Source organism: Leucoraja erinacea, chromosome 22, assembly GCF_028641065.1.
Source record: "Leucoraja erinacea ecotype New England chromosome 22, Leri_hhj_1, whole genome shotgun sequence".
Taxonomy (NCBI): domain Eukaryota; kingdom Metazoa; phylum Chordata; class Chondrichthyes; order Rajiformes; family Rajidae; genus Leucoraja; species Leucoraja erinaceus.
The window spans coordinates 23,850,863-23,873,445 of NC_073398.1; the positions used below are offsets into that span (position 1 = coordinate 23,850,863).

Here is a 22,583-nt window from a genome sequence, read left to right on the forward strand (position 1 = left end):
GTTTCTTGCAATTCTGAAGGGTTTCGGCCCGAAACGTTGCCTATTTCCTTTGCTCCATAGATGCTGCTGCACCCGCTGAATTTCTCCAGCTTTTTTGTGTAACCTCCTCCTAAATCTTGTTAGTTCCCTTCCCTTTTCTTGTAACATCTAATCTAGCAGGACAATCAGAGGTGTACACAGTTGATGCAACATATTGACAGAATACTTTGCTTCTTAATGCCTTCACCAGAATAATGCACAACTGTCCGGACTGTAAACTTACTGGCACAGATATGTGTCAAGTGTAAAGTCTCCCATTATCTTAAGAAGCAGAATGCTTGTGAAATTCCTTGCTTCTCTTGTCGACAACAATTGAAGAACTCAATTCCTTAAGCAGAAATAATAAACATCTCTTTAATCTACAAAAGTAAAAGCCCCTTTGAATCACACTAAAACTAAACAATAAATCAATGAAAGAGCAGCCCAAGAATAATTGGGGGAACTGGTGATCACCAGTCAGAAATCCACGAGCCTGCAGACCTGACACAAGTGGCCTTGCATAACATTCAGACAAAACACTCTTCCATAAGTGCAGTGAAGGCAATTATCAAAATTTTGCCGCAAAACATGTCCCTCGCAATGGGGGTGGGAAGAGATTACATTTAATTCTCAAAATCGACAGAATGCAGAGGAATGGGCAGAAGCTATCTGCATTTTCGTGCTCCATGTGGCATGTGGATGAATGAAAGTGCTGTGGAACCAGCTGGGCTTATGTTCTGGGGGTACAGCTGAGGGACAAACTCTGAGCCTACACTTGCCAATGGCCTACAATTACAAAAAGCCTCTCCGAGTCTCGTGCTTTGAAAATCCCAACAGGAAGCCAGATTTGGACCCTGGGAAACACTTCACATTTTTGTCGCCTCAATAGAAACCAGAAGCAAAAAGAAAGGCAGGCAGACAAAGCCCAGCATCTGAAAGTGCAAGCTGAAATCTGTCCACTATGTCATCATTCTATTCCTTGCGTTCTTCTGTCAGATGTGGTTGCAACTCAACCAGCAATAAGAGGGGGGAGAAATCAAAACAGAAAATTCTGAAAATATTTAGCAGGTCAGTCGAGCAATTTACTAAATTTTCATAATCCTGATGCCACATTAACTCCATGGAACTGTGGGCCGATGGGCCTGTTCTGGTGCTGTACTTTTCTAAGCTTTGACTGATCTGTTGAGTATCGCTGGCATTTTCAGTTTTTATTTCAGATTTCCACCATCTGCAGAATTTTGCCCAGAGGGAGTGAATACGTGTCCCGGTTATTGGAGAGGTTCATGTTAATGAAACTGTATCTGTATAAACTCTTCCTGGCAACATGATGATGAGATAAAGCTGGTGCTCCTGACAATTAGAGGGGCTTAAGCTGTAAAGAACCTTTTCATGCCAAGCAATGATGTGAATGGTACTTTGAAACAATGCAAGATAAACATAAATAGGTGCCAAAGTCTAGTTTAAACAGATTAGAATGACAATACTTGTGGGAGATTGTGCATTAACTAACGTTACAAATATGGGCATGGTGTTTGCAGCCTCACTTGCTGGCGGCACTGTGTTCAGTGGCAGCTTCACTTGCTCAACCTTGTTGAGTGGGGCCGTACCTGTATTCCAACACCTGTTTTGTACATCTACATATTTATAATAGATTGCTAACCCTGTTGAATTCCAGCGCTGTTCCAGATTTGATAATTTCCCCATTTAAGTTTCCCCTTTCTGCTCCAAGAACCTCAGGCCAGAGGTCAGGGTGGGGTTTCTCATTAAAGTCATCTTTGAGGATTGACGGCAATGGAAGAGTGGGGACACAGTTGCGGCCTCCAAAGCCACTGTCGCACCTGCAAGCAAAAGAACATCAGTGAAAGGCACAACCTAATGACATTCTCACAGACAGCACACAAGCTAAAGTCCACAAATCAACGCATCCAACCGATCAAATTGCCAATCACCAATGCAACATTTTCTGCGGAATATGGCTCCAAATATCCAAGGCACAATATTCTCTTGGAGCAGAAAAACAAACTGCTGGAGGAACACAGCAGGTCAGGCAGCATCTATGGAGGCAAAGGGTTAGTCAACATTTCAGATTGAGACCCTGCATTAGGGCTGAGGGTGTAACTGAGAGATATCCAGTATAAAGAGTCCCCCATCCCCATCAACCACTGTTCTCTTCTGACCAGCATCCCTCCCTTGTTTGCTTCCACTCATCTCCTTCCTTCCTTATCAGTTTATGCAATCTGTAGCCCTTTGTTGTTTCGATTTATTACCTCATATATTCTGTTGCTATCTCCACCCCGTGTGGGAGCAGGAACAATAGGCTGTGGACAGCAGTGCTCTATTTGTTTAGCAGCAACCAATCTGGTTTCTAAATGATGGAACCCAGAACGGTGTTCTATGCAGAGGACTGTTCCGGAAACACTGGACACCTCAGCGAGATTGGGGGCCACCTTCCACAGATATACTGCAACTGACAGCGCTTAGTAGCAGCAATAAGAAAGTGTGTTCCCTTTGCTGTCATCATCAGCAGATCTGGCAGCTTCACTGGTAGAAGCCACCTCACGGAAAAAGTTGGCCTGGATCCATCTGCTGTTGTCCTAGAGGCTTTCCTGTAGGTGCAGCAGAAGCAGTAACCTGTGCATCAGTATCCAGTCTCTGGTGGCTTGTGCCCATTGTCTGCTCTTAGGTCTTTGCTGCTAATAAATGCTCTTTTCTGCTATTCACTGGAGAGGTTTCTAAAGGAACCGGTGAAATGGTTAAGGCTGGATTAGCTGGGTCTGAAGAAAGGTTCCAACCCGATATGTCACCTACGATAAACACAAAGAGCTGGAGTAACTCAGCGGGACAGGCAGCATCTCTGTAGAGAAGGAATGGGTGACATTTTGGATTGAGACCCCTCTTCTGGAGTGATATCCATTGCTTTGTAAACAATTATTGGAAAAATCTGATATAGAATTATTGAATATTATCCAATAAGTCTTGTGTACAAGACAGTAACTGTATGTGCAGTTACACGGCACTGTCAGATCAAGCAGCTCAGTCAATTTCATAAACTGTAATAATGCCCAAATGACAAGAATAGATTGCAACTCCAATCACTACTGGTAAACTGTTGAGACATTACTTGCTCACTCCCTCAGCTGTACCATTACTAGCCACCCTTTCACTTGTGTTCATCAGGCTGAATGCCGTCAGCCGTTGTGCCACACAGCGCAAGTCCCAAGGCACAGTACAAGATTATTGGGGAGAATGCTTTCTCCTTTTCCACCCCGGCACCTTCATTCCAACAGCACCTCCTCGCAGGAAACCATGGGGAGCTTGACAAAAAGGCAGGAAATCTAACAGAGAAAGGAAGCATTCAGTTCATTTATCTGCTTTGATCATGTCCTGCTTCCTGCTGCTCTGGAATCCCAAGGATCACGTACAAATTCATTTTTTAAATTCATTTCCAAAAAAGGTCTCCGAAGACAAATCAGAAAAAGCCTTGAACCATATCTAGTTTCAATTCTATGAAACATAATACACATTTTACATTTCCCACCGTTAATGTAAGTGTAACAAAGCATATGTGAAGGTTGCAAACTTTCCCACTGTCCTGTTCCAGTCGCAAAACATTCCTCTGGATGTGGAGAATGAACCCGATTATATCTGCCATTGTCCGTTCTGACACATTGACAAAGATGAAGTGAGTTTCACTCCCAGAAAAGTATCAATTATAAAAAAAAAAATCTGCCTTTCATCCATTCTGTTCTTAGAAGCATTCAATCATTCAATGTCACAAAACGCTTAGGAACTGCTGGCACTGAGACCACGACAGCCACTGCTCCCTGGCTCCTTGAAGCTCTGCAGCAACAGTTTGCATCTAAAAAAAGGATGGTTGTAAATGCAAGCTTTCTTTAACATAGCAGAAATAAAATCCTGACCTGCCAGGATTGAGTGCAGCAAGTAAACCAAATAACCAGACTGAATGTTGCTAATTACTACATAACCTGCCCAAACCTATTTTGTTGGTTTTCTATCACTACATAAAAGATTTCACTCATCTAGAAATTCTCATCTATTGCCCTGCAAACCCCCTCTTCCATAATCTCACAATAATTCTATAATAGGCATCCAATCCATTGTCAATCAGATAATACAACTGGCCAAAATCAAAATTGCCTCCATTGTAACTAATGGGAGTTTGCAATTGTAAAAGGGGAGAAACATTTTTAAATTTAAACAAAAAAAGGAGAAGAATGGAAATGTAACCGTACATCATTTCCCCTTTCAAATCTTAATCATACTCTGCTCCCAGTTGCAGAATTTCTAATTATTGGCTTGCAACAAAGTGCATTGTTAAGAACTAATCTCAGAACATTCTAAAGGCGATGTAATTAAAATCTTTTGGTAGCAGACTAATATCCTGTATTATATAGCTTTGAATAGGCCACATTACAGCAGATGGTCCCATCAATGATTTACATCTAAAATCTTGTCAACCATGAACATTTTCTTTATAATTGAAGCAGGATAGAGCAAGTTGGTGTTCAATAGCAAAAATGAACTGGCAGGGTTACTTTAATTAGTGACTGATGCCCTTTTGGGATTAGTTTGTCATGGGATGCATTAGTCAACAGTTAATATACACCACTCTGTAATCTGTAATGAATAATAATGAAAACTTTTCTCAATCTGTTTTAGACCTGATATTGTATCAGGATGAATTCTAATTATTTGCAGTCAGCGGCAGAAAATGGCTTCCTGCCTTACATCGGTGTCACAATTAGATTGATGCTTTCATACTTACACACAATGACCCATGTCACAAATGCCATGACCAGAACACATCCAGGGACACCCCGAGGCTAGGATCACATTATCAATGGCCCAATTATCAGTCCCAGAAGAGTATTCAGTTTGTATCCATCTGAATCGGGTCCTGGGGGAACTAATTAGACAGTAGACGAATAAGTAACATCAAAAGGAAAGGTGCTGGGTTGAAATATAAATCATTCTCAGCATTCAGGAAATGAAAATTATTAATTAAAGCCTAGCTTCAATCTCACAAAAAACATTTTTTACACAATTATTGAGGCAACAACAGGGCTAACAACAGCGGGAAGCAAAGTGTGTTCTTGGTATATCCATCTCTAACTTTACGGAACGAAAACAAGATTTGGGGGAGGTTTACCCAAAATATACTCCTTTCATTTACAGGACTTAAAACACTAAATCCACAAAGTTTTAAGGGTAGCACAGTGGTGCAACTCATTCAGCGACTGCCTCACACCACCAGTGACCTGTTTTTAATCCTGACCTCTGGTGCTGTGTGTGTGCAGTTTGCATGTTCTCCTTGTGAATTTCCCCCTGGGTAATCTGTTTTCTTCCTATATCCTAAAGCCATGTGTGTTGGTTAGATAATTGGTTACTGTAAAGTGTCCCTAGTGGAAGCGGATGCTGGTGGATTGGGGGAGTTAATGAGGATGAGGGGTTAAGGAAAGAGCGTGCATGTCGCGGCCCTGTTTTCAACAATCTTTCCAGCACCACGCGCAAGAAACACAAGAAGAAGACAGACATCATTGTATGCAGATGCCGAGAAGTGTGTTCAACTCTGGCTAATCTTGTGTTCAAGAAGGAACTGCAGATGCTGGAAAATCGAGCAAAATTGCTGGAGTGAAGGAAATAGGCAACGTGTGTGGACTCGATAAGAAGAATGAGGATGTGAGGGGGAAAGGCTTAGAGGAACTAACCCATGAAATTGGGATTGATGAGTTTGTTCTGAGAGCTGGCAGAGATTCAATGGGCTGAATAGCCTTTTGTGTCATGAGAAATATATGAATAATATAGGTGGTCAAGATGATTATTGAAATCAATATGGTTGATAAATTATTTTGTGTGGCAGGGTAGTAGAAAATAAATTGGGAACACTTCTTCACCCAGTTGAAATTTGTCTTTGCTGGGCGACGGGGAGGGGGACGGGGGGTGGGTCAATTGAAAATGGCAAAAGTGAGGTTTATGGATTTGTGTCAAGGCAGGGATAAGGAATCAGTAGTGATTGAAGAGCTACTGGCCCTTGTGGCTAAAGGGATCAGGGGGTATGGAGAGAAAGCAGGTACAGGATACTGAGTTGGATGATCAGCCATGATCATATTGAATGGTGGTGGAGGCTCGAAGGGCCGAATGGCCTACTCCTGCACCTATTTCCTATGTTTAAAACATTTTAAACATGATCTGCCATGATCTAACTACAGAGCAGAACACGTCGGAGTGATTGAATGTAATTTTCCTGTTCCTAAATCATCACATGAAGAAATTTGAAGTACACCATCTGTACTAAACACATACAAACATGGACATGCAAGTATCCTTAAAGTGATTATTTGATTTGGGAGGCCTTGACCACTTTTTCCCCCATTCTCGATTGCGTCCTTATGTCTTCGTAGACTTACATGGTTCCTGGAAACAGGTAGACGGTGACACGTTTCCAGCTTTGGAAACTCTGTGCAGTGTAGATCGTGCTCTCCGTGTAATGCAGACAACCAATGGTGGGGGGGACACACTCTTCTTTCACCAGATGCCAGTCTTTGCCTGTGTTGAGCGAGTACTGCAGGTGGATGCCGGAGGAATCTGGCGACTGACCACCGCAGCCTATATTGAGCTCAAATTGCAGGAACGTGGAGGCAGTAACATGGAAATCCCACGTTTCTGCAAACCGAGGCTTGCCTGGAATACAAAATAGACAAAAGCAATTGGGAGGCAGGAGGAAGAGAGAATGTATCATTTCGAAGATTAAAAATGTCTCTGGTAACTAAAGCATCAAAGTTATTAAATGTTTCTACGATTATTTATTGACTGTGTTATGATTAATGTTAGAAAATGGTGGATAGTGGTGAAAAGGAACCGCAGAAGCTGGTTACAAAAAAAAGACAGAAAGTGCTGGAGTAACTCAGCAACATCAGTGGAGAATAGGGATAGATTCTCTAGAGATGCTGTCCATGTTCCCCGGAGATGCTGCCTGACCTGCTGAGTTATTCCAGCACTTTGTGCCACCATTGGAAATGTTTTTAGTAATGGTGAATGGCGAATCTCTGTAATTCTCCAGCCTGCCGTGCCGAGGAGGATAGATGATGACAGGATGCATTTCAAAATGAGGGAGATCCATTTTTGAAAAATCCGGGAATTCTGCGACTACAGGAACTAACACAGAAGAGGAAACGCGGCTTGGGGTGGGTCATCAACAATCATATTGAATTAGTGAACGACAAGGCAGTCCTGAGGGGCCGGGTGACCTACACCAGCTCCTGTGTCCTTGTGTTTGCAAGTTCTGTTCAATTACCTACCAATATTCAGATTAAAAACCAGTGCTGTGTCCTTCGAGAGACAATACATATCTGGATTGCCCCCTTGAATGCGATACCAATTGAGCTGCAAGTCAGAGGAGTCATCAAATGTTTCCTGAAAATCACTAAGTGAGCTATCGTTCATTCCAATCAAGACATCATCCAAAGCCCATTGTGCACTGATCTTTCCTGAAAAGACAAATACAATCAACGTTAGGCTAATGTTAACAAGCATGAAGAAGGATTCCAGATTCCCATATTCAGGAGGCATGCCCATTTTGATAAACAATTGATAAAACCTGATAACAAGAATGTATTAGTTTGTAGTTGTGATTTAATCTTCACAATTAAAAATCTTAACATTATCATCTGCCATTAGATGAAGTGTGCTATTTTATCCTGTGCAGATGACAACAATTATGTAGATGCTAATTTTAAATTCTTGATGTGCGGGGAAAGAAAGGGAAAAAACAGAGTTCACCAAAGGAGCCAAGATTCTATAACCCCTACTATGATAGAACCAAACATAGTTTGTTCGTGAATCCACAGAAATCCCATGGCCTTACACATAGCCTAACAGAATGATAAATATCCATGGGATTCTATAGTAGGTGGTAAAATGCATCTTTCGGTTGCAAGGGAAAGTGCCCGGGGACAAGGGAGTTATGGAGGGACAATTAAAAAGTAATCCTCCGGTGGCCAAAGAAAAGACTCTTCCCATGGTTGACCCGATCAGTCTGAAGAAGGTTTCGGCCCGTTGGCCATGCTGAACATCAGTTTTTTGTGTAACCTTCGCAGTGAGTTGCAAACTCAGGGATCAGCATTAGGCCCTTAGGCTTGCTTTTTCACAGAATACAGCTCTGATTCAGTGATTTGGAAAGCAGTGACAAGATCGATCAAAATCAGCATGGATTTATGAAGGGGAAATCATGCTTTTGGAATTTGGAATTTTTTGAGGATGTAACAAGTAGAATGGATAAGGAAGAGCCAGTAGATGTGGTGGATCTAGACTTTCAAAAAGCCTTTGACAAGGTCCCACACAAGAGATTAGTGTACAAAATTAGAGCACGTGATAATGGGGGCAGGGTATTGACAGTGAAAGCGAACTGTTTGGCAGACAAGAAGCAAAGAGTAGGAATTAACGGGTCCTTTTCAGAATGGCAGGCAGTGTCTAGTGGTGCCGCAAGCCTTGGTGCTGGGACCCCAGTTTACAATATATATTAACGATTTAGACGAGGGAATTAAATGTAACATCTCTAAATTTGCGGATGACACAAAGCTGGGTGGCAGTGTGAGCTGCGAGGAGGATACTATGAGGCTGCAAGGTGACTTGGATAGGTTGGGTGAGTGGGCAGAAGCATGGCAGATGCAATATAATGTGGATAAATGTGAGGTTATCCAGTTTGGTGGCACGAACAGGAAAGCAGATTATTATCTGAATGGTGGCCGATTAGGAGAAGGGGAGGTGCAACGAGGCCTGGGTGTGCTTGTACATCAGTCACTGAAAGTAAGCATGCAGGAACAGCAGGCAATGAAGAAAGCCTTCATTGAGAGAGGATTTGAGTTTAGGAGCAAGAAGGTTCTACTACTGTTGTGCAGGGCCCTGGTGAGACCAAACCTGGAGTATTGTGTGCTATTTTGGTCTCCTAATTTGAGGAAGGACATTCTTGCTATTAAGGTAATATTGCGTAGGTTCACCAGGTTAATTCCTGAGATGGCGGGACTGACGTATGATGAAAGAATGGGTCGACTGGGCTTGTTTTTGCTGGAATTTAGAAGGATGAGAGATGGCAGTGGAGGCCAATTCATTGGATGTTTTCAAGAGAGAGTTGGATTTAGCTCTTAGGGCTAAGGGAATCATGGGATATGGGGAAAAAGCTGGAATGGGATACTGATTGTGGATGATCTGATCATATTGAATGGCAGTGCTGGCTCGAAGGTCCAAATGGCCTATTCATGCACCTGTTTTCAATGTTTCTATGATTTGAATTTAAATGCAAGAGCCACAAGTAGAAGATATGCCAATAATGCTAACATTGGTGCTGAGCTTTATATTGGGAAAGAACACTGCAGCAAAATATATTAATCGACTGGAAAGATGAACAAATACGTGAGATGTGGAACACAATATGGAGGAGGGTGCAGGATCTTCAACGTAATGGGGAGAAAACAGGAGAATGAGGTTGAGAGGGAAAAATAGATTAGCCATGATCGAATGGAAGGACCAATAGGGCAAGTGAATACATAATTAGTTGAAGGATAGGCCAGATGAAGTGGTTGAACTGTGTAACCATTTAAAAGACACTTGGATAGTTACGTGGATAGGTTAGGTTTATGGGGATATGGGCCAGACATGGGCAAATGGGACAAGCTTGGTTGGGCACCTTGGTCAGCATGGATGAGTATCCGTGGTGTATGACTCCATATTAAGTGTACAGGAAAAAAGAGACATTATATATTTAATATCCACAAGTCTCTTAAGACAATAGAAATGCTGAATAGGATGTATGGGAAGGTAATTTTCCTTTATAGGTCAAGGTAAAAAATATAATAAGGATGAAGTTGTAAAATATATCATACATATACTGTGTTGGGCAACTGTGTACAGTCTCTTCACATTGTTACAAGAGGGCTGTGCAAGTCCTGGCAAGGATGCCAACACAATTTATAGGGATGTTTTTCATGGCTGAGGAATTACAGTTATTAGGATACTGTTGAGGTTGGGACCCAAAATGTCACCACCTTATGTCCTCCAGAGATGCTGCCTGACCAGTTGAAACCTCCAGCACTTTGTATCTTTTTTTTTGTTTTGGCTGGGATTGTTGGCTTTGAATACAGGAATCTCAAAGGGAGATTTGATTGGTGTATAAGTTATAAAGGGACTAGACAATCTTTTTATAAGTTTATACTTGGTTTCCAAAGTTATGGAAGCTTACCATGCTGTGGCTGCCACCAGCGGAATGTTGTCGAGATGGTTTTGGCTTCGGGGAGCAGTTCGATTGTTATTTTCTGAGGCTGGAGGAAAGACATGTAGTCCAGCTCACGCAAAACATGCCAGGTCACTCCATTATCATTGGTGTACTGGACAACAATTCCTAATTTGGGAGAGAAAGAGAGAGAGAGAGAGAGGATAAATTGTGTTGCCAGGATTTTGCTTCACAGTGGCAGATTTCCCATGACATTATTCCTAATAGTTCAATGATTACTCTGCAGTGTGGGCTAGGGGAAGTGTTAGAAAGTGAAATAGCTGGAGGGGAAAATGTACGCACTGAGGGAATTAAATATGATGTTCTCCAAGGATAAGCGATATATTCATAATTTTCAAAATGGCAAGGAATCAGACATAAATAAACAAACCATTTTTCATTTCACTTGGGTGTCAATTAATATTTTAATCCCCATACGTTAACTTAAACAAGTTTACGTGTGTTAAATGGGAAAATTACTTTTAACCTTTGTTCTCCATCTCCTGGATTTTTAAAAGCTAAAGTGAATAAGATATATACCATTAATCTAATCTGCTCAATCCTTTTTTTTCTAAACACTTGCAGGTATATACAGATACCTAAACTCAGAATGTTTATACGTGAAGTGACTACATTGTTTATATGATAATATGTTTATATGTCCAGATTATTTAAAAGACTTGTTTGTTTCCTAGTTACTCGTAATAAAATGACAAAGTAGTCATTTTGTTTCAGCACTTTATTGTAGCAAAACATCCCAAAGAGCAAGCACATGATAAGATTAACTCTTGGCTCCATTGGAAGGCATGAGGATAGGCAGCTAAGACATTTGTCAAAGAGATACAGTTTAAGGAGCTTTTTAAAGGAAAGGAAAGGATAGCGCAGAGTGGTTTGGGGAATATTAAATTAAAGTAGAAGCTTAATGCAGCTGAAGGCACAATCACCACTGATGGCACAGCTAAGATCAGGGATGGACAATAAACCAAACTGGAGCAACGCAGAGATCTTGAATAAAATAAATACAGTTGGTGCAACTAGTTAACACATATGACAAAATCAAAAGGCATGCTGTGGGATATTCCTGTTACAGATCCCATCAACCACTTCTCCTCAGTTGTACCTCAATTACCATTCTACTAAATTTGATGGTGTCTCGCTGGTTTCTTTCACTGCTCTCAAACATGGCAGTCAAGAGTACTTTGTCCCAAGTACTTTTTTGCTAATAACACACAGGAGCAGGGAAAGTCATGATATAATCTTCTTGTTAATCACACGATTATTCCGTGCAACTTGTTCCTGTACTCCTGCACTGAGAACTCCACCTGTTCCTTATGATTTGCTTGAGTGGAGTGTGACAGCTCAGGGCACCCACGTGAGCTCAATCTAAAGTTTCTCAAACAATAGAATCAATCGTTTGACATATTTTGAATCCATAAAATTCTTCGTAGAGGTTGGAGCAATAAATTTTTATTAAGTCATTTTTCTCAAGTGGCACTGTGAAATTATAAATGTTCTTCTGATTATTCAATGAGCCTTGCTAAATGAAGAAATTAAAATAATGATTGTCAATATCTGAAATGACTTAATTGGTTCTCCTTAATTAGCACCTTTTGTTGATTCCCCAGGGTGCATTTATGTTTGTAAATTCTCTTATCAGCTCCTCTTTCCCATCTCTTCCTACTTATGAATCCAAACAATATCACTTATACAGTGTTACCAAGAATGAGACATCCTCTGGGAAATCTGAATGTAAACCATTTTATATGCCTGTTGCTTCCTGGATCAGCTGAAAAAGTGGAAAAAAAACTGCAGAAAAATGAAGAATATCCAACAATCTATCGAGGAAAACACAAATAAAAGTGACATGATTGAAGGACACTGGACTAAGTCCCTGTCACACAGGCTTGGTCCCCCAACGCAATATTCCACCACTCACCCATAGCCCCCAACTGCACAGGCACAGCTCAATTCCCCTCATCCCTAGCACTCTCTCCCTTCCTCTTCACCCTCCCTCTTCTTTCCCCTTTTCTCCCCTCCCCAATCCCTCCCACACCTCTCTCCTCCTCTCCTTTCCCTATTCCTCAGTCACTCCCTCCCTCCATAACTCCTCTCCCCTCCCTACACCCCTCCACACCCCCCCCCCACCCCTATCCCCCCCCCCCCCCCACTATCCCTCCTCACCTCCCCCACTACCCCCGCCTCTACTCTCCCCCGTACCGTTTTTGCGCAAATAGACAAACGCTCAAACCGGAAGAGTACAAGATCAGAATTTTAGTTATGTATAGATTAAAACCAGGACTCGTTTTGCATGCGTACGGACTCCACCATTAGCAATCATCCTGAGAGTGAAATAATTGGTTGTAAAGAGCAAAAGAAAGACAAAGCTCCAAATGACGATTCAGGACCAGCGTTTTTTTATACACCCGTGAAGGAAATAGACAGGCAAAGGTTTGGGGCAATACCATCCTTCAGTCAGAGAAGGATCTTGGTCTGTTCATTCGCTCCACAGATGCTGCCTGACCCGCTGAGTTCCTCTAGCATTTTGTATTTCAGGCAAACAAGAGTACTGAATACATTGGGGTTATTGATAATATGTTCCCTTTGCAAAAACATACAGTATTCTAGCAAACATTCTGAATTCTAATTACCTTCATTTCGAGCTCTTGGTTTGCTGCAGGAGGATCCAAGGCTTTTACTTCCAATGCGGATATAAAATTGCACCAATCTATGTATGAAAAGTAGAGATGATGAAATTCATAGGAAGAAGTTATCACAAATACACTTTGTCAGAACCACCTTATGTTATTAAACAGGCCATCTAGAGAGGACTGATGAGCATTATGGACAATAATGGAAACATAGGTAGACGATAGAATTACAACACAAGAATTATCACACGACAGAACTAATCCAGCCATGAAACTGAACTATCTGACGTGTGAAACTGAATTCTGGAAATCATATCCAAGTGAAATTAAACTTATCTGGTGTCACTCAGCAGGAGGTAAGCAGGGAAATGTCATGCAAAGGGACTCTTCTTGCTATGTGCACATTGCTATGAAACCTCAGGGTTGCATGGGGAAGCTGCTGTGCTGAGGCGGCCTGGACATGAGCTCTGACCCCAATTGTCAGCTGGACATGAGCTCTGACCCATGTCAGAATATCCAGTATTCAGGACATATTGGTAATGCATTTGGAGAGCTACAACAATGGCCAGTGTGGGAACAGGATACATTTAGTTTAATTTAGTTTAATTTAGAGATAGAGCGCGGAAACAGGTCCTTCAGTCAACCTGGTCCACACCGACCAGTGATCCCCGCACATTGCACCATCCTAACACACTGCAAACAATTTACATTTATACCAAGTCAATTAACCTACAAACCTTTATGTCTTTGGAGTGTGGGAGGAAACTGAAGATTTCAGAGAAAAAATGGGAAGAACGTACAAACAGCACCCATGGTCGCAATCAAACCTGGGTCTCTGGCACTGTAAGCGCTGTAAGGAAGTAACTCAACTGTGCTGCCCTCATTTGCACTGATATACCAGACTATGTTCATAGGATTTCATTGGAGGACATAGGGTCAAAAGCTTTATTCTGCATATGCCTCACACTTCTGATTAATCTGTCTTTAGAGTAAATTGAGTGAAATAAACAATTACATTTTACTGGCTTGTAATCCTAATTAATGAACTCAAATCACACACCTGGACTGATTACCAACATCGTTGTAAAATAATGGTATTGGATTTTTGGATTCATGGATGTTTTAAATGAAGTTTGAATACCACAAGAGTGGTTCCTTCCAAATCTTCAGCTTCACATTTCGGACAATGAGGTAATTAGATTTGCGCATCCTCATGATGGAACCAATGTTGGAGGCAACTTCAGCCATCTCAAAAGTCATGTTCTTCTACAATGAATACAGTGCTGCCCCTGCCTATTTGAGTTAACCAAAACTAACCCAATAGAGATAAATTAAACTCACTTAATTTGGATCTGGTGGTAATGATCAGTATTGTGCTTCATGAGATACAACTATGTGGAAAATATTTTTTCAAAATAATAGACGTTGCTTTTGTGCAGCATCTTCAGGAAATGCATGTACTTAAAGAATATTAAAAGGGAGCTTTTAATGTGAACTTTTTCAACAGCTAGTGTCAAATATACATTTTGCTTTTCACCTGATGTTTGTCGTGTCAAGACAGACAGTTCTGGCTTCTCTTCGACCGGGGCCAGTGAAGTAGAGGGAATTCCCATCATTCAGTATCCCACAGCCAATTCCAGCCTGTCCTCCTGTAACCTTGAACCAGAGAGGACTCCGCTTATCCTCAAACCGATCAGTCATTTCACTGGGGTTCGGTATGTTCGGTACACAGGTTCCATGTTCAACTATGAGAGAATGGACCCATGCATCATGGAGAGAAGTAGGTTTCTACATTTAATATTTGCATTCAAGTATAGAAAATGTTCTGTTATCTAAACTAGAAATGGTGATCTGAAACAAAGAATCAAGTATTTGAATAATGCACCTGAGTGATACAATTGCTCAACATTAGAAACATAGAAACATAGAAAAGAGGTGCAGGAGTAGGCCATTCGGCCCTTCGAGCCTGCACCGACATTCAATATGATCATGGCTGATCATTCAACTCAGTATTCTGTACCTGCCTTCTCTCCATACCCCCTGATCCCTTTAGCTACAAGGGCCACATCTAACTCCCTCTTAAATATAGCCAATTAACTTGCCTCAACTACATTCTGTGGCAGAGAATTCCAGAGATTCACCACTCTCTGTGTGAAAAATGTTTTTCTCATCTCAGTCCTAAAAGATTTCCCCTTTATCCTTCAACTGTGACCCCTTGTTCTGGACTTCCCCAACATCAGGAACAATCTTCCTGCATCTAGCCTGTCCAACCCCTTAAGAATTTTGTAAGTTTCTATAAGTCCCCCCTCAATCTTCTAAATTCTAGCGAGTACAAGTCGAGTCTATGCAGTCTTTCTTCATATGAAAGTCCTGAAGAAAGACTGGATAGACTCGGCTTGTACTCGCTAGAATTTAGAAGATTGAGAGGGGATCTTAGCTGCATTTCAAATCAATGTGAGCCCATGTTATAATGTTATTGATATTGATATTCCTCTGTTATACTCGGCACAATAAGAGAAATACGTTGTTGAATGAATAAGGCTCTCAAGGACCCTGTATTAAACTGTGATTTGCTAATATGAATAATTTATCGGTAGTACATTGAATTGGGCAGACAGGTGACGAAAGGAAAGGGTTATTTTTTAATAATTTAAGACATGCAGTGTCCAATATAACATGGGTAATATAACAAGTAGCAGAACTGGTCTTGCTCAAATTTTAAATGAAAAGTTTTGTTTTTTTAAAAGACTTTCAAAATGCCACACACAAGCTAAAGGTACAGTTCATTAACTAACCTGTCAGTACTTTCAAAACATCTCCCTGACCTGGTGACAAAATGGGGCACAACAAATTCAATTCCCTATTTTCATTTTACACACGTATTACTTTACACCCATTACAAACAAACACAATCCACTCTTCTCATCCTGCATCCCATCTTTGATCAGTCAGAAAAGTTCACACATGACTTTGGACTTTGCTCTTCAGTAGTTCATTCATTATACCATCAATGGGAGATAAAAATGTACCTTGGTAAGTGGTGAATCAGCAGCTTTATTTTGAATGGAAAAAAAATCAGCCGGAGTTTAAAATGCGCTAACGTTTTACAGTTTATGTCACATCTTGTCAAATGCAGTGAATTCTTTGGGGCTCAAGAATATGAGGAGGAGCAACTGCTTAGCTGACTGGTTCTGATATTTCTGTCTTTCTGAAGCGGAAGTATCTACACAAGGAATGGCAATGTCTACCACATTTAACAAAGATCGGGATCTTGCCATCTCTGGCACTAGCTTCAGATAAATGTAACAGCTATCTGGCATGATCTTACCAGAGTAACCAAAGTCACAGAAGCAGACCCCAGAGATACAGTCACCGTGTCCACTGCAGTAGTTAGGGCAGGGTTCAGAGATGTAAACTTCATCTAGGCCAAAGGCAGATGCACTCTTGTGCGTGTTGGTCTCCTGAAACCAGCGGAATCGAGTCTTACTGTAATTCACCAAAGAATGAAAGAAACTGAGACATTACAATGATAGATACAAAAGTAGTTATACACTGTAGAATAATGAAAATGTTCAGGTGATTTGCAGTCGGTGTTACTATTCTCAGCACAACCGATGACTATTTAGCAAAAGGGAAAGCCGTCTGCAGATGCTTCATTTTTACAAATACAACACATGGCAGAACAGGTTCCCTGGTGTAACTTTTTTGTAATAGGGCGATCTCACAGCGGGCTGCAGATGTAACCTTGCTCGAGGCTTTCCTGCATCCTGCACACTGTTGATTTCAGAGATGGAGAGGCATTGTTCCCAGTCGGTTATTGCCAGAGTAAAGGCTGAATTTCCGCCAAGGTTTCGAAAACAGGTATACCCAAGGTCAAGATTTCACCAGCTGTCAGTGTCAATAACCATCTATTATATTCCATATTTCATGATAAGGAATATACGGGTCCCACTTATATTGCTCTATATAGAGTAAGCTGTGCTTTCCAGCAAGATGTCTTCATGTGTTCTAGTCAAAGTACAAAAGGCTGTGGCATCTTTTGGAAAGAAAACAGGGGCTTTATGTCTGTCTGAAGAAGGGTTCTGACCCCAAACATCACCTTTTCCTTTGGAGAAGTGATGCTGTCTGACCCGCTGAGTTGATCCAGCACTCTGTGTTTATCAAGGGCTTCATCTGATCTATATCACTAGATCAAAATCAATATCTGTTGATGGATTCTGACAGAGCACAGACCAATTGCTGCAACATTACTATAATCTTCCTTCTTTCCCTGTCCATACTCGGAGCGTACAAGTGGTCTACTTGCTTGTTCATGAGACAGCACGTGATTTAAAGGTACAAAAGAATTGAGCATTTTTTTCCAGTTATTTCAAACAGTAAAAATAATTACTCTGTAAATGGCTCTCGGTAAATGGAAATGTTTAACAATTCAGCCTTACGCTAGTTGGACTTAATGCTCAAATGATTACAAAGAGCTGGTGGCTTCAGAAGGTGCGTACACCCTGTGTTCTGCGCAGGTTACAAAGTGTCTTATTATTTTCTGTAAGACAGCACATTACAAGGCAATGGCTCATTAACCACATTGTAGCTAATAACCACACTTCCACAGTAAAGTTAACAGATAATTTCCAAGGCACTCATACAAGAAGCAAGGACAAGCTTGTTCCCTTCCTTTATTTCTGGAAAGAACCCACCTTATATTTCTGAACCCTAGTGAAGATTGGCCCATTTTACTCAATCTCACCTCATGAGGCCGCCTTCCAGTGAACCCACTAAAGAAGGTCTAGACTTCCCCGGACAAGAGCACCAAAACTGTACACATTCCAATGTTTATGCTCTATGAGATGCCCTTCCCAACCATCCAACCATAACCTTGAATTTAGCATTCTCATCAATGTATTTATGTTAGTTGCATAAACGACCTCGTTTGTGGTAGGTTGAAAATATGTTTCCTTACCTGGACGTAACAGATCTTGGGATAATGACTGTGATCCTTGTCCAGGTTTCAAAGTCTCCTGTGTAATAGACTGTTGACTCCCTCAGTTCTCTTGAACTTCCCTCGCAGCCTTTGACACTGGCTGATGTAGGGTAGCAACCTTCTTTGACCAAGGACCAGGATCTGCCAGTATCGTGAGAGTATTGGAGCAGAACCGGGGCAGCAATGCTGAACTGGCTCTCACACCCGATGTTCAGCTGAAAAGTCCCAGATGTGGAAAATTAAATCCTCCCTGGGCAAAAACATCCGAAAGCCATACATACACCCATGCCTGTCCTGCAGCAAGGAAGGGAGTGAACTTGATGTAATAGATTAGTCATTATGCTGGTAAAGGATTGAGAATCCGTGAATATTAATTGTCCTCTTTCACTATAAGGTGAGAGGGGCAGGATTTAATAGCAATAGATTTATGCTTTTAGGGTTCAGCTCAAACTGCTTTTGCCCAATTTCAAAATGAGTACAATTTCTATTCCATTTAATTTATTTCCACTTTCCACTTAAGAGGAGGGAAGAGACAGCAACCCTAAGACTTTTGCCTCCATCACAGTGAGGAGGTGCTTGGTGAACTCACTATGGTGGATGTTAATTTGTGTTTAATGTGTGTTGTTTATTATTACATGTATGGCTGCAGGCAACGACATTTTGTTCAGACCGAAAGGTCTGAATGACAAATAAAGGATTCAAATTCAAAAAAACTCTGATGTGGCTTAGAGTAACCATAAGCCACGTCAGAGAACTTAGAACGGTTTAGAACATTCCTTTCTATCGCATGTGGGACTATCATTGCTGGAAAGCTCCAGTCACCGTTGAATGTTCACCCAGGAAACCTGTACGTCCATGTCACATTGTATTGGCACAGAGTTCAGGATCAAACCCAGCACCTCTGCATTATTATACGTTAAAAACTCAGCTCCCAAAATGTTTGAACTAGACGCTGGCAATGTTTGTAGATGAAAACTCGGTGTTTTTATGACATTCCTCTGCGCTGCTTTAAAGGATCGCTCATCTCTATCAGAATAGTTGCAGAGCTTTTTAAAATACTAGATGGAGAAATGTTGTGTAAATTAATCATTCATCTGCAAGTGTTGTCCATAGTTTATGGTGCAATAATTCATCTCCATTTTCTTATATTCTGGAAATCATCTCAATGCATGATGTGAAAAACAAAATAAAAACATATACGTTAAGGGAGTCCATTTGTTGTGGTCCCATATTAGAAATATACAGAGCGGAAAGGTTGAAATGGGGTTTTCACTGTACCTTGGCACAGGTGATAATAATAAACTAAACTAAATTAAACTAAACTAAAATCTTTGTTTGTGTTATTAATTGGTGGAAGAATGCTTTGGAACTTATTGAGGAAATACCACTAGCATCTCAGAGGAAAAAAAAATCTTTGTATTTGATCGTCAAACTTGGATTGTCAAACATCAGTATCCAAACAACTAAACTGGATGAAAATCCCCTTTTAACAAATATCAAGGAACTGGCGGTAAATCTGGGTTATGAGGAAAGCTGATCTGTGGCAATGAATCAGCTGTTCACCTCTGTAGCCTTTCATTATTTTACAAGCTTTCAATTATTCAGCTCCTGCCTGTTATACATTGATCAGAAATTTCTGCACAGTTCATTAATTTTCAATTATATGCGCCCGTCCTGTGTATCACATAACAGTGACAGCAGCGCGTCAACTGCTTAAAAAATGGGGATGAGGTATGATCTTTTCAAAATGAGAACTATTCCACCAAATCTTAACTGCAATGGCTTACCATCTGAATCCTGTAGTAGCAATATTGGTCGTGAAATGCATAGACATTAGGGAATGGACAAAGCCATTCAACCAAATGCAACAAGGACTTTGCAGTGACACGGGTCAAAATTACATTCAACCCTCCCAACGTCATCCTTCCTTTTATACATTATCCAGGAATTCTTATGCCTTTGTAGGCCTTTTAAATAGAAAGATTAAAACCTTCATTCAAAGCCTGCAGAAAACAATTTCCGATGGATGCATTGTGTTTATTATGAATCACAACATGATTCAGCCACTATCCATTTACCTCAGACCTAATGCAGTGTTGGTTATATCTTGGTTTCCTTTAACCCGTTCACTGCCAAGTTTTTTTTTCACTATTGGCCCTGACCCAAGTATACTCGGGGTGGCACTGAACAGGTTGAACTGACCAAACAGCTGCTGCCCAATACATGAACCGCACTACATATTGCTTTCCCCTTGAGCCCTGAACCTACATTCCCAATTATATCTATGACCATGAAGACTATTTCAATCTGTAGTCAGTAACAAACTAGTTTGTCTTGGGGTGCAAATCCATAATTCCCTGAAAGTGGCAACACAAGATGACAGGGTGGTAAAGCAGGCGACAGCATGCTTGTCTTCATTGGTTGGATGTTGAGTATAAAAGTTGGGAAGTCATGGTGCAGCTGTATAAAACGTTGGTTCGGCTATAATGGAGTATTGTGCGCAGTTCTGGGCACTGCATTACAGGAAGGATATGGAGGCATTGGAGAGGGCGCTCTTCTTACGACTATTGGTCGTAAGAAGATGTTAGGCAAATGTAGATTGTTTTCTCTGGAACGTTGAAGGGTGCCCTGATAAAAGTGTATAAAATTATGAGAGACATATATACAGGATGAACTGTCAGAGTCTTTCCCAATGCGGAGATGTCAAACACAACAGGGCATAGCTTTAAGATGAGAGGGCAAAAGTTTAAAGATGATTTATGGCAAGTATTTTTACACAGAGTGGTAGATAGAATACATAGAAACATAGAAAATAGGTGCAGGAGTAGGCCATTCAGCCCTTCGAGCCTGCACCGTCATTCAATATGATCACGGCTGATCATCCAACTCAGTATCCCGTACCTGCATTCTCTCCATACCCCCTGATCCCTTTAGCCACAAGGGCCACATCTAACTCCCTCTTAAATATAGCCAATGAACTGGCCTCAACTACCTTTTGTGGCAGAGAGTTCCGGAGATTCACCACTCTCTGTGTGAAAAATGTTTTTCTCATCTCGGTCTTAAAGGATTTCCCCTCTATCCTTAAGCTGTGACCCCTTGTCCTGGACTTCCCCAACATCGGGAACTATCCTCCTGCATCTAGCCTGTCCAACCCCTTAAGAATTTTGTAAGTTTCTATAAGATCCCCCCTCAATCACCTAAATTCTAGCGAGTACAATCCGAGTCTATCCAATCTTTCTTCATATGAAAGTCCTGACATCCCAGGAATCAGTCTGGTGAACATTCTCTGCACTCCCTCTATGGCAATAATGTCCTTCCTCAGATTTGGAGACCAAAGATGCGTGGCATTAACTGCCAGAAGATATAGTGGAAATATATACAATAGCAACTTTTAAAAAGCATTTGACAGACACATGAACAATTAGGGAATTGAGGGATATAAACCATGTGCAGGCAAATATGCGTTTTAGCTTGACACCCTGGTTGGCACAGACATTGTGAGTTAAAGGGCTTGACGCTGTTCTGTATTCTTCTATGTCCTTCATACTAACTACCCTCCAAAATCATTGCAAGAGCACGTCAAATGCTTGTGGGAGCTTAGTGCTTTATAACACTTCAGAACTGCTTCATTTGCTGTAAAATACTCTGAGAGACCTTGAAAATGACATAAAAGGTGCTAGAAAAATCAAGTATTCCTTTACGGACATTAAACCTCCAATTGATACATCGTATAATGCAAGGATACGATAGTAGCTGGCTTGGGGCAAGAAGTGTATGTATCAGTGAGAGGTGATAGAACACACACACAGTACCTTGAATTGAAGCAGGTCTCCAGGTTTCAGAGTCAGGTCTCGAGTCACAGCAACCCGGTCACCATCGGATTTGGCAAACACCATGGCTGAGTGGGTCATGGAGCAGAATGTTTCATTGCTGCCCATCCCCTCATTAGCTAACATCAGCCAAATGCTCAGCTGGCTCTGCGGGATATCATAAGATGGTGTATAGTCCTGAGGGACAAGAAAGCAACGAAAATACATTAAATGATAAATATCAGATCCATGAACTCAGCCAGCTGCTTTAGTAAGAAGCAAATATTTTTGATCATCTTAATGCTGCCACGTATGATTTTTTAATATAAATAGAAGTTCCATCTAATGTTAAAGGAAAGTTATTTATGGTGCAGTGACATTTACGTGTTTAAAGATGACAATATAGATGATGCTATAGTGTTGGTTAAATTGTGGCCAGTTGCAAGTGAACAACTGGTTCAGAGCCCAGTAAATCAGGCTGCAATGTGGTGGCTGTAAGCCAGCAGTGAGTGAGCTGCTTAATGTAAAGTTGTCTTCAAACACAGTAAATCCATTTGAGTTGCCATTTGATGGTGGATTATTGGAAATCCTGGGTAAGATAATATCAGAACAACACATGTGGAATGGGCAGATAAGCTGCTTATAACCACAGTGCTTATACCAGTTTCATCCTTGAAGTACATTGGTGCAAATGCACGATTATTCCAAGGACGATCAAGTGAATCATTTCAGGAAGTCCCTCTCCATGAAATAGCCGTAGCTGTCACTGTCTGCTTGCATTCCTGCTCACTTGTCCTGGGAGAAACTTGCAGTAGCGAATAATAATAAAGAGATTTTCAAAACTG

The 22,583-nt window shown here is 41.1% G+C and overlaps 1 protein-coding gene across 1 annotated transcript in view; it reads right to left on the reverse strand.

The window, feature by feature from the left end:
* Window positions 1-22,583, reverse strand: part of reln (reelin) — a 253,257-nt gene that overhangs the window by 66,788 nt on the left and 163,886 nt on the right. Inside the window, exons 27-36 of the mRNA XM_055653596.1 lie at window positions 21,742-21,936; window positions 17,909-18,144; window positions 16,280-16,437; window positions 14,489-14,696; window positions 12,952-13,028; window positions 10,274-10,432; window positions 7,338-7,526; window positions 6,447-6,720; window positions 4,805-4,945; window positions 1,679-1,856 (exon numbers count right to left, since the gene is read on the reverse strand). Coding sequence (XP_055509571.1) covers window positions 1,679-1,856; window positions 4,805-4,945; window positions 6,447-6,720; window positions 7,338-7,526; window positions 10,274-10,432; window positions 12,952-13,028; window positions 14,489-14,696; window positions 16,280-16,437; window positions 17,909-18,144; window positions 21,742-21,936 — 1,815 coding nt within the window. The remainder of the gene's footprint in view (window positions 1-1,678; window positions 1,857-4,804; window positions 4,946-6,446; window positions 6,721-7,337; window positions 7,527-10,273; window positions 10,433-12,951; window positions 13,029-14,488; window positions 14,697-16,279; window positions 16,438-17,908; window positions 18,145-21,741; window positions 21,937-22,583) is intronic.